Below are 12,680 nucleotides of genomic sequence, written 5' to 3'. Positions count from 1 at the left end.
TTCAAATAGATTGGGAAGATAGATCTCATATTAAGTATCGTCATAAAAACAAACAAACAAAAGCCAAAACAAACCACATGCACATGTGAAAAAAACAAGGAAATTTTTGGAGGTGGTGAATATATTTATATTTAGTACTTTGTAGTATCACAGGTATATATGGACATGTCCAAACTCATCAAAATGTATACATTAAATATGTGTGTTTTTGTATCAGTTGTGCATCAGTAAAGCTTAAAATATAGTATTGTTGCCTATAAATACAAGGTTATACCTCTTATTTGTCTTCCTAATGCAGATGCTATGTGTCTTGCTTCTTTGCCAACTGTTCTATTTTGAAAGAATGTGAGGAGCCTAACGGCAGCACACTCACATCCTGCACCCATCTACCTGAGCAGAATGCCTGATGCGTGGCCCATACCCACACATATTTGTTAAATTGTGAATACCGTCCTACTCCACAACATCTGGGCTCACCAACATCAGCCACTTCCCCATGTTCCCACATGTGGTCTTTTGACTGTTGGTTATATCTTCATACATTCATTCAGGCTTCTTCAGGATTAAATACCTTTGATTAGACACTGAAGATTTACAGAAGAGAGCATTATGAAAGTAAAATGTCCAACCATTTGCATTAATATTATCCCTAACAACACTTGTACATTTAAACCGTTTTAACACAGTACTGTATAGAAGCTAGCATGTGGTCAGTACTGATTCCTGGTGCCTCTAGCTCACAGTGTCTCAGAGGACATGGAGTTATCCAGTGACTAAACTATTGCAGTTGATAACTTTTGTTATTTTTCTTTGTTTCCCTTTTTTAAATTCCCTGATTGATGTAAACTCTATACTATGTCTCTGATTTATAACTTGTTTTACAAGCTCATAGAATGTACTGTTTCTGGCGAGCCATTTTCTTAGTAAACAATGGAAGACATATTTCAAATAGAATAAAGCAGAACAATTTTGAAAGTTATAATGGTTTCTTCACAAGGAACAACTTTTTACAAAAATTTGAAAAAAGATTGAGAACTTGAAATGCAGATATCATACCCAATAAATCAAATCTATCTAAAAATATTTTTAACAATAAGTGATAATTGTAAATAGAAAGAACTTTCATTTCTATTTCCCAAACTAGTTATTTGCTTCTGTTTTTTGAAAGTTTCAGTAAACTCTAAGAAACATATCTTAAATTCAACCCAAGGTTTCCTTATATCCTTTTATTATCAACAAGACTGAGCTATTTTGCATCAGGTTAAAGGTTAGATTTTTGTCACTCATAGTATCCTTATCTTATTTTAGTTCTTGCCATGAATTTATAATAGAGAAAGCAGCTTCCCTACCTGGCTACTGGATAACATGTTATATTAAATTTGTTACTGCTCTTTCACTGTTTAAAGTGAAACGAAGAATTCATTAGCAAAAGACATACTTTAAGGTCTAAATAATATATCAAATATATATGTAATACAACATGACATTTCCTTTATGTCATAAGAAATACTTTCTTATCATTTTAGATAAATTACATGAACCAGATGTGACACTCTGGATTATCATCTTATCTGCCATTTAATTTTAATTTTGAATTCCACTCATACCATTTTCCTTTTAAGATCACACAGAACACCAATCACAATGCCTTGTATGTGCCAAATGACCACAGAAGATTTGATGATATTTTAAAATTCTCACACGACTTTTATTTTTCAGCATTTTATTTTCTTCTTGTTATAAATAGGCAACAAGATAAAATATATGTGGGTGAAGATGCTAGAAATGTGGCAGTTCTGGCAAAAACAAAGTTCTCCCAAGATTTCAGCACGTTTGCAGTGGAAATTCAGGAAACCATCACAGCACTCAGAAAGCAGGTTTGTTTTCTCCTCAAATAACATGTCCTTATTGTATGTATTGGAATAACTAAACATAAAAGATCTGTCCAGTAACTCTCCACAATTACAGCACAGTATCAGAATAATCAAAATCTATACAGGGAGTTGTATTGCTTTTTTTTTGTTTTTACTTTTGCTTTTTTAAAGACACAGTCTTGTTCTGTTGCCCTGGATGGAATATAGTAGCACAATCCCAGCTCACTGGAGCCTCCACATCTTCGGTTCAAGCGATTCTTGTGCCTCAGCCTCCCAAGTAGCTGGGATTACAGGCGCCCGTCACTACACCCAGCTAATTTTTCTATTTTTAGTGGAGATGGAGTTTGGCCATGTTGGCCAGGCTAGTCTTGAACTCCTGGACTCAAGTGATTTGCCCTCCTTGGCCTCCCAAAGTTCTGGGATTACGGGTGTGAGTCACTGCACCAGCAGGGAGTAGTATTGTAATAAGAATTGAGTTAGGGAAGGAGGGCTTGGGGAAACACACTACAAACAGGCAGAGCCTCATCCTTTCTACCTAATGCTCAGGGCTCTGGTGGGCATGAATTTGGTCGGCACTGGCTCCGCTGGCTGCTTCCGACTGCCTCACCAGCACTTTGCTGAATAACTGTGAGCTTGATGCCTGCTTCATCTCCACAGATGGAGATAATTTTTAACAGCACGCTGTATACTTTTCTTATCAATTTTTCTTGGAGTAGAGTCAAAGAAGCTTCTTAGGAATTACTGTTTTCTCTGGCTTTCTTTTTCTGACAAAGTTGTGGAAAACAACATTCCCACACCCTGCTATACTTTTGCTTATTTTTTCAGTTGTTCTGGCTCATGCCTTATTTCGTTTTTCCAAAAACTTGAGGATGAATCAACAAGAAGGAAAAGACTTGTATTAGAAATAGCAATGTAGATGTTTTTATTCAAAAATATACGTCTGATTTCTTTCAAGGCATGGTGCCAAGCTGTCTGCTTCTTAGACAGTAATGTCACTATGAGGTATATGCTTTTCTTCATAGCATCAAAGCCTTGAAAGCAGAAAACACTGTAGGAGGATGGGCTGAGCCCAGGCTCTGCCATCAGGAAGTTATGCCCTCACTATTGCCTGACCCAGTCAATTTATTTAATCATTCAGAACAAGTATCCTCATCTGACCTTCAGGGCTATTGTGAGGATCCAAAGAGATTTTAGAACAGAAGGACTTTGTGAACTACAAGCCCCTTAAAATATAATTGCTTCTTTTGGATGTGAACACGTCTAGTCCTAGGTGGAGGGGTGTGATTACCAGGTGCATATGCTTCCCTGAGAGGCTCCCACTGTGAGGCTAAGCTGCCTGCAGCTGCAGTCCGTATCAGTGCCTTCGCTTGACCAGAAATAGCCACCATTGAAATCACTTGTTCAATCTGAATCTTTTTCCTTTTTTTTTTTTTTTTTTTTTTTGGAGGCAGAGCTTGCTCTTTCACCCAGGCTGGAGTGCAATGGCGTGATCTTGGCTCACTGCAACCTACCTCTGCCTCCTGGGTTCAAGAGGTTCTCCTGCCTCAGCCTCCCAAGTAGCTGGGATTACAGGTGTCCACCACTGCACCTGAGTAATTTTTGTATTTTGAGTAGAGATGGGGTTTTGCCATGTTGGCCAGGCTGGTTTTGAACTCCTGACCTCAGCTGATCTGCCCACCTCGGCCTCCCAAAGTGCTGGGATTACAGGTGTGAGCCACTGTGCCTGGCCATCCAATTTTTTTTTTTTTTTTTTTTGAGATGGAGTCTTGCTCTGTTGCCCAGGCTGGAGTGCAGTGGTGAAATCCCAGCTTGCTGCAACCTCTGCTTCCCAGGTTCAAGTGCAGTCTCAGCCTCCCGAGTAGCTGGGACTACAGGTGCCCACCACCATGCCCAGCTCATTTTTGTATTTTTAGTAGAGATGGGGTTTCACCATGTTGGCCAGGCTGGTCTCAAACTCCTGACCTCAGGTGATCCGCCCGCCTCGGCCTCCCGAAGTGCTGGGATTACAGGCATGAGCCACAGTGCCTGGCCCAATCTGAGTCTTATAAAAATCTGAAAGACGTGAGGCATTGCTTCTAGAAGGTTGCCCTTAAGATAGATAGCATGCAATGGTTGGGGTGACTGAGAACTCTGGACATCACAGAGTCCGGAAACCCTATTTCATCCCAGTGAGTTAATGTGTATCAGAGAAGTTATAACAGCAAAGAAAAGTCCTCAGAGCTGGGCTAGAGAAGGTGGGCCCAAACAAATTAAACATTAACTCATATATCACTCAACAAACTATTTTTTCATAAATTTAATTTATGGATTTACAGACACAAGTAGATTCCATGAGCAACATTTCAGTTCAATTTCAATTTCATTACATATTGATGGTGATAATTATGTATTTGATATGTGCTGTAGTGATTAAAAACATCCCAGAGATGTATGTTTTTAAACATACCCCAAGACTGCAGTAGTTGCCCCTTCTAGGTGTTTAGTAGCATTCTTAGTACTTATCTCTAAGTGTATCAAGATGGAGTGTTTTTGCCTGTTTAATTGTCTGTCTCTTTCATTCCATTGTTAATTTCTTAATAGTTGAGACTATTTCACAGGGGTATCTTCAGAGCCTGATACAAAGTTCGTGTTTAAAAATAGCCAGTTTCTTTGTGTTGGAACATGAAAAGTTAGCTCTAGATCTCTCCATAATTTAAGGTGTGTGACAGGCTGGGCAAGGTTCAATGAGAGAACTAGAAGGTCCTGTGATCTCTTATAGAGGTCAGAGACTTGCTCAAGCTATGACCAGGCTGTAGAGGTGGAAAGAAATTGCAGCAGTTCCCAGTGCTTCATGTACACTGAATGACATGTAGCAAATGCCTGACTGATAGGAATTAAACAATTAATAAACATGACGTAACACCAGCAATAAGGAATATTGACCGAAGCCAGAAATCAACCCAGATCATCTAAAGGGGATTGAGAAAAATAAAGAACCCAGGATAGATAGCAATGATAAACTGCAGATTTCCTGGGTGACTGTCAGGTGAAACTATACTAGAGTGGGGAGCACCCAAAGGTAGATGGGGATGATGAAGACAGACTTTTGTGAGGGCAAACGGTCTTTTGGGATGCGACAAGCCCTGAGTATTTGTGAAATTAGCACTTACTACTGATCTGTCACTTACTATACTGAGACATAAATTTTAATGGCCCACTTTGAAAGGTAGGTTGTAACAGTGAGCCTGTTAGCTGGAGAAGGAAATTTCTGATTGTTCAGTGTATGCCACTTTGTGGTTTTTCTATTACTCACCAGTGTGGATGCAGTAAGTCCTGTGAAAAGTTTGCTTTTTACAAAAACCCTTTGTTTTATGAAAAATGAGCATAGAGATAAAGGGCATGTATCTTTCTAGAAGTGAAATTAGACAGTGAAGAAACAGATTAAACAGAATCTAGAATGTTTAAGAGAGTCTATATCCCATAATGGGCCTCATCATGGGAGATTACTAATGTTCTTGAGACTCATCCCTTAGGTGTGAGGGGATTCCAAACTTCAGCCAAAGATTTCTTACCTTTACTTCCTAACTCTAGGTGACATTGCATTTATGGTCTGCAACATAAGGTCAGTCTTGACATTTCACACTGTTGATGTTACCTTTGTTAAGTGACTTTTGAATGTCTAGAAATGATACTTTTTGGTCTTGATTTATTAACCGTGAAGGCATCAAGCTAACAAAAGTGGTCTGCAAATTTCCATACATGTTATAGCTCTTGTGTAAGTAGTTGGGTCCAGTAAATTATATTTTTCATTTTCATTTGATTCTGATTATTGTGGGAATAACTAGAGCCATAATTACACTCAGAACATTTTATTATTTCTATTTGAGATTGTATCTAGTTTACCTGACTGTGGAGAGGGCATGAATGTGTGTGTGTGTGTGTGTGTGTGTGTGTGTGTGTGTGTGTGTAGGGTATATAATGAACAATGAGATGAGATAAAAGAATTTACACTTTTAATTATAATAAAAATGTTAATGAGGTCTTCACAGATATTACAAAAATGTCTGCATGCATGTACTCGAGGTACTACAAATAGGAGAGGTTTTAATAAAAGAAGTTAGAGATTCTCACAACTGTTGGAGCAGTGAGAACAAAGGTCATGGAAACAGCTACTGGAAGGAGCTCACCAGGAAGCCATAGCACATCTCAGTCATTTGTACAGGGTCCCCAAGCCCAGCCCTCCTTTACGCATCTGCTGACAACTGCACTTAGGATAGTAACGGTGTCTCCTTCCAAATCTTATATCAGTGCCTCTCATTGGTAGACTCTAACCCAAAACCACAAAGGGAAAGAGATCCAGGAAAGATGGTACATGAGGCCAGAAAAATACTTTGTGGTCACAAAGACAGAATTCTGTTCTGAATGCCAGTTACATAAAACAAATAAACAAACTGATATAAACAGAGATATGGAGATCACTGTGTTGGCCACTATAATCTGTTAATCTAAAATTAATTAGGTCTGGAAAAAAATGCATACATTAGAACTGTTCCAGAAAAATCCAGCCTCCTCACTTTATTAAACAAATAAATGTAGATGGTTGAAAGGAACGAATAAAAGATACCCCAGAGGCTTTTTTAAAATTAGGAGACAGGTAATGTTATTACTAAATAACAATTATAGAAGGTGAAACAGTTAAGGTTAAATAGGTTATGACATGCATAAGGAACAGAGTGATGTTCAGTGTGGCTGGAGGTAAGCTAATCACGATTGTTAAAACAATGTACAAAGTGCCTGGTGAGGCAGAAAGTGTCTAGATGAGAAGACCTTATAAGCTCATATTAGATTTTCTTCTGGGCTCTAAGTATATGAGGAAGGAATATATTTTTTTTCTTCTGGATGGGTAGGAATTCCAGGAATTTACTCATCTCTTCTAGGTTTTCTAGTTTATGTGTGTACAGGTGTTCATAGTAGTCTTGAATGATCTTTTGTATTCCAGTGGCGTCAGTTGTAATGTCTCCTCTTTCATTTCTGAGTGAGGTTATTTGGTTTTTCTCTCTTATTTTCTTGGTTAATCTTGCTAATGGTCTATCAATTTTATTTATCTTTTCAAAGAACCAACTTTTTGTTTCACTTATCTTTTGTACTTTTTTAGTTTCCATTTTGTTTAGTTCTGCTCTGATCTTGGTAATTTCCTTTCTTCTGCTGGGTTTGGGTTTGGTTTGTTCTTGTTTCTCTAGTTCTTTGAGGCATGATCTTAGATTGTCTGTTTGTGCTCTTTCAGACTTTTTGATGTTGGCATTTAAGGCTATACAGTTTCCTCTTAGCACCACCTTAGCTGTATCCCAGAGATTTTGATATGTTGTATCATTATTGTCATTCAGTTTGAAGAATTTTTTAATTTCTATCTTGATTTTGTTTTTGACTCAATACTCAATCAAGAGCAGGTTATTTAATTTCCATGTATTTGCATGGTTTTGAGGGTTCCTTTTGGAGTTGATTTCCAGTTTTATTCCACTGTGGTCTGAGAGAGTGCTTGATATAATTTCAATTTTCTTGAATTTATCAAGGCTCATTTTATGGCCTATCATATGGTCTATCTTGGAGAAAGTTCCATGGGCTGTTGAATAGAATGTGTATTCTATGGTTGTTGAATGGAGTGTTCTGTATATATCTGTTATGTCCACTTGTTACAAGGTATAGTTTAGATCCATCGTTTCCTTGTTGATTTTCTGTCTTGATGACCTGTCAAGTGCTGTCAGTGGAGTATTGAAGTCCCCCACTACTAATATGTTGCTGTCTATCTCATTTCTTAGGTCTATTAGTAATTGTTTTATAAATTTGGAAGCTCCAGTGTTAGGTGCATATATGTTTAGGATTGTGATATTGTCTTGTTGGACAAAGCCTTTTACCATTATATAATGTCCCTCTTTGTCTCTTTTAACCAGTGTTGCTTTAAAGTTTGTTTTGTCTGATATAAGAATAGCTAACCCTGCTTACTTTTGGTGTCCATTTTCATAAAATGCTTTTTTCCACCCCTTTACTTTAAGTTTATGTGAGTCCTTATGTGTTAGGTGAGTCTCCTGAAGGCAGCAGATAGTTGGTTGGTAAGTTATCCATTCTGCAGTTCCTTATCTTTTAAGTGGAGCATCGAGGACCTTTACATTCAATGTTAGTATTGAAATGTGAGGTACTGTTGCATTCATTGTGCTCTTTGTTGCCTGCATACTTTGTTTTTTGTTTTTGCTTTTTAACTTATATTTTTGTTTTATTGGTCCTGTGTGCTTTATGCTTTAAAGAGATTCTGTTTTGATGTGTTTCCAGGATTTGTTTCAAGATTTCAAGCTCCTTTTAGCAGTTCTTGTAAGTGGTGGCTTGGTAATGGTGAATTCTCTCAGCATTTGTTTGTCTGAAAATGACTGTATCTTTCCTTCATATATGATGCTTAGTTTCTCTGGCTACAAAATTCTTGGCTGAAGATTGTTTTGTTTGAGGAGGTTGAAGATAGGGCCCTACTCCCTTCTAGCTTGTAGGGTTTCTGCTGAGAAGTCTGCTGTTAATCTGATAGGTTTTCCTTTACAGGTTACCTGGTGCTTCTGTCTCACAGCTCTTAAGATTCTTTCCTTCATCTCAACTTTGGATAACCTGATGATAACATGCCTAGGTGAAGATCTTTTTGCAATGAATTTCCCAGGTGTTCTTTGTGTTTCTTGTATTTGCACGTGTAGGTCTCTGGCAAGGCTGGGGAAGTTTTCCTCGATTATTCCCCCAAACATGTTTTCCAAGCTTTTAGAATTGTCTTCTTCCTCAGGAACACCGATTATTCTTAGGTTTGGTCATTTAACATAATCCCAGACTTCTTGGAGGCTTTGTTCATATTTTCTTATTCTTTTTTCTTTGTTGTTGTTGGATTGGGTTAGTTCAAAGACTTTGTCTTTGAGCCCTGAATTTCCTTCTTCTACTTGTTCAATTCTATTGCTGAGACTTTCCAGAGCATTTCACATTTCTAAAAGTGTGTCCAAAGTTTCCTGAATTTTTTGTTTTTTTCTTTAAGCACTCTATTTCATTGAATATTTCTCCCTTCACTTCTTATATCATTTTTTTGATGCAAGCCCTTGCATTGGGCTTCGCCTTTCTCTGGTCCCTCTCTGATTAGCTTAATAACTAATCTCCTGAATTATTTTTCAGGTAAGTCAGGGATTTCTTCTTGGTTTGGATCCTTTGCTGGTGAACTAGTATCATTTTTGGGGTCATTGATGAGCCTTGTGTTGTCGTATTACCAGGGTTGGTTTTCTGGTTCCTTCTCATTTGGGTAGGCTGTGTCAGAGGGAAGGTCTAGGGCTGAAGGCTGTTGCTCAGATTCTTTTGTCCTACAGGGTGTTCTCTTGATGTAGTACTCGCCCCCTTTTCCTGTGGTTGTGGCTTCCTGTGAGCCAAACTGCAGTGATTGTTGTGTCTTCTGGGTCTAGCCATCCAGCAAGTCTACCCAGCTCCTCGCTGGTCCTGGTGGTTTCTGCACAGAAACCTGTGATGTGAACTGTCTATGGGTCTCTCAGCCATGGATGCCAGCACCTGTTCTGGTGAAGGTGGCAGAGGGTGAAGTGGACTCCATGAGGGTTCTTAGCTTGGGTGGTTTAATGTTCTATTTTTGTGCTGGTTGACCTCCTGCCAGGAGGTGGTGCTCTGCAGAAAGCATCAACTGTAGTAGTATAGAGAGGGAGTGGGCCCTAGAACTACCAAGATTATATGTCCTTTGTCTTCTGCTACCAGGGTGGGTAGGGAGTGTCCATCAGTTGGGGGCCAGGCTGGGCATGTGTGAGCTTAGATTCTCCTTGGACTAGTCTTGCTGTGCTGCTGTGGGGGATGGGGATGAGATTCCCAGGTCACTGGAGTTGTGTACCTAGTATCTAGGAGGATTATGGCTGCCTCTGCTGAGTCATGCAGGTTGTCAAGGAAGTGAGGAAAAGCCAGCAGCCACAGGCCTCACCCAGCTCCCATGCAAACCGAAGGGCTGGTCCCACTCCCACTGTGCCACCTGCAACAGCCCCTAGTCTGTTTCCAGGTAGAGGGTGGGCTTGAAAACTTGCCAGAGGCTTTCAGGTTTTCCGCCTCCCAGCTACGAAAGGAAAGGGCTTTGGTTCTTCCCCTGCCTGGGATGTCTGTAAGCCGGATTCATGCTCTCCCCAGAGTTCTGGCTAGGAGGCTTCTGTCCCCACTGAAATTGTTACAAAGTTCATCTAGGGAAGTCCTCCTCTCCAGTGGGATTTTATCCCCTGATCCTCTGGCTTCTCTCCTGATGGATTCCTGTGGTGTTAGGCAGGAATGGGCTGCTTGGGGATTCAGCGAGCTCCCAGGGCCTCCCTGCTGCCTCCTCCACCCCTGTATTTCACTCAGCTTGGCTCTCTAACTCAACTCAGCTCCAGGTAAAGTTGGGAACATCTCCCACAAACAGACCTTCAGCTTCTCCAGTGGGGGTGTGTGTCCAAGAAAGGAGGGTCTCCTTTTCCCATTTTTGCAGTTGAGGCACTTACAGTATTTGTGGTGTCTCCTGGGTCCTGCAGGAGCAGTCTGCTTCCTTCAGAGGGTCTGTGGATCCTCTTGGGATTGCTGGTTTGTTCTTGCAGTTGATCTGGAGCTAAGTTTCACAATGCTGCAGTATCCGGAGCTGCAATCTAGTCCTGCCTCCTGTCTGCTATGTTCTACCGGAAGTCCTTATCCATTGTATTCTGAAAGCAAATAACTTGTTTGGTTTCTCAGGTTCACAGATTGAGAGGAATTTTCCCTTAGGATCAGTCATACTCTAGTTTTACCCATAATTGGTTTAGATGATATTTTAATGAGATTTGAGGCTTGGAATGGATTAAGACTTTAGGGGCTATTGCGATGGGGTGAATTGATTATTTTGCATGTGAGAAAGACATGAATTTTAGGGGTTCAAAGGGTGTAGTGTTATGGGCTAAATTGTGTCTTTTCCTCAAATTTTCATGTTGAGTTCTAATCCCCAGTACCTCATAATGTGAATGTAGTTGATAACCATCTGCAAGCCAAGAGAAAGGCCTCAGAAGAAATCAACCCTGCTGGCACCTTGATTTTGGACTTTCAGCCTCTAGAACTGTGAGAAAATAAATTTCTGTTGTTTCGGCTACCCAGTCTGTGGTATTTTGTTATGATAGCCTTAGCAAACTAAGACACCATTTTTGCAGAAATGAAACAGCCTGTCGAAAATTCATACAGAATTATAAGGGATTCTGAATAGCCACATTTTTTTTTAATATTGCCCTGTAGTTCTTAGATTTTATATTAGTTTTCCATTCTCAGTTTTTTCTTTGCAGTTTAGTTTGGGAAGTTACTATTGACATATCTTCAGGTCAACATATTCTTTCCCCTGCCACCTTGAGTGTGATAGTTAATTTTATGTGTCAAATTCTGGATCATGGGATGCCCAGCTATCTGGTTAAACAGTATTTTTCATGTTTCTGTGAGGGTGTTTCTGAAGAGATTAGCATTCAAATTGGTGGACTAAGAAAAGCAGGTGCCCCTTCCAGTGTAGGTGGGCATCCTTCAATTTGTTCAGGGCCTGACTGGAACAAAAAAGTGGAGAAAGGTTGAATTAACTGTGCCCGACACCTTGAGTTGGGACATAAGCCTCTCCTGCCCTCGGCACCCCTGGTTCTCAGGTCTTCAGACTCAGACTGATCTATACCACTTGTTCTCTGGCTCCCCAGCCTTTGAACTATACCACTGACATTCCTGGGTCTCCAGCTTGCAGACAGAAGATTGTGGCACTTCTCAATCTCCATAAACAAGGATCCAATTCCTTATAGTAAATCTCTTTATATTCATGTCTTATTGGTTTTATTTCCCTGGAGAATCTTGACTAATACATTCAGTCTACTGATGAAGCCATTGAAGACATTCTTCATTTCTGTTATAGTTTTGATTTCTAGCATTTTCTTTTAATTCTTCTTCAGCATTTTTATCTCTCTACTTACATTACCTATCTTTTCCTGAATATTGACTACTTTTTCTACTAGGGCCATGAATGTATTAATCATAGTTATTTTTATCCCTGCCAGATAATTTCAACATCTGTGTCTCATGTGGGTCTGCTTCTGATGCTTGTTTTGCATCTTAAAACTGTGTTTTTTCCCTTTCTTTGGAGCATGCCTCGTAAATTTTGTTTAAAGCCGTACATGATGTCTTGGGTAATAGGAACTGTAGTTGATAAGCCTTTGCTTTAGGTTTTTGTATTGAAAGGGCTGTGCTGTGTTTAGTGTTTCCTGTAGCTGTAGATGCCATGGCTTTAAATTCCTCCAGTGTCTTTGTTTTTGTTTTTCCTACTGACTTTGGCCTTTCTTATGTATTCTTCCTCAGAGAGAGTCTATGTCTTTCAGCTGCTTCAGCAGTAATCACTGTTATGCTGGCATCTTGTTGATGTGCTGGTCAGGTGTGGGAACGGGAAACATTTTATCATCTTCTGATGAAACCTCAGCTTTCTAGTGGGCTTATGTTCTGAGGCTATGATTTTCACAAGCGTTGCTCCAGTACTGTGGCTTTTTCTCCACCTCCTGCTCCTTTCCCTGGCTGGTGTGCAGCTAATTGATTTCACTGGTTTTTCTGTTGTCTTTTTCCTGATTAAGTGAGTCAGGAAGCCTGGAGTAGGATGCAGTGAGTAAGACTCTTTTCCCAGTTTGTTTTAGGATTTAGTACTGTACCCTGGCAAGTTCCTTCCCCTTGGTATAGAGGCCTTTTTTATGGAGAAGGCTCTGGGTGTTTTTCACAAAGGATATCTTCCCCTCCCACTGCCAGGGCCAGGAGGGCTTCTTT

General features: G+C 39.8%; 1 protein-coding gene across 2 annotated transcripts in view; it reads left to right on the top strand.

Moving 5' to 3' along the window:
• The window catches only part of PXDNL (peroxidasin like), a 330,955-nt gene that overhangs the window by 309,037 nt on the left and 9,238 nt on the right, over positions 1 to 12,680 (top strand). For both annotated transcript variants that reach the window (XM_030795454.1, XM_030795455.1), the window contains one exon: positions 1,748 to 1,877. In XM_030795454.1, the coding sequence (XP_030651314.1) occupies positions 1,748 to 1,877 (130 nt within the window). The remainder of the gene's footprint in view (positions 1 to 1,747; positions 1,878 to 12,680) is intronic.

Source organism: Nomascus leucogenys, chromosome 16, assembly GCF_006542625.1.
Source record: "Nomascus leucogenys isolate Asia chromosome 16, Asia_NLE_v1, whole genome shotgun sequence".
NCBI classification, from domain to species: Eukaryota; Metazoa; Chordata; class Mammalia; order Primates; family Hylobatidae; genus Nomascus; species Nomascus leucogenys.
Note: the sequence above shows the minus strand (reverse complement) of the source record. Positions and strands in the feature narration are given on the sequence as shown.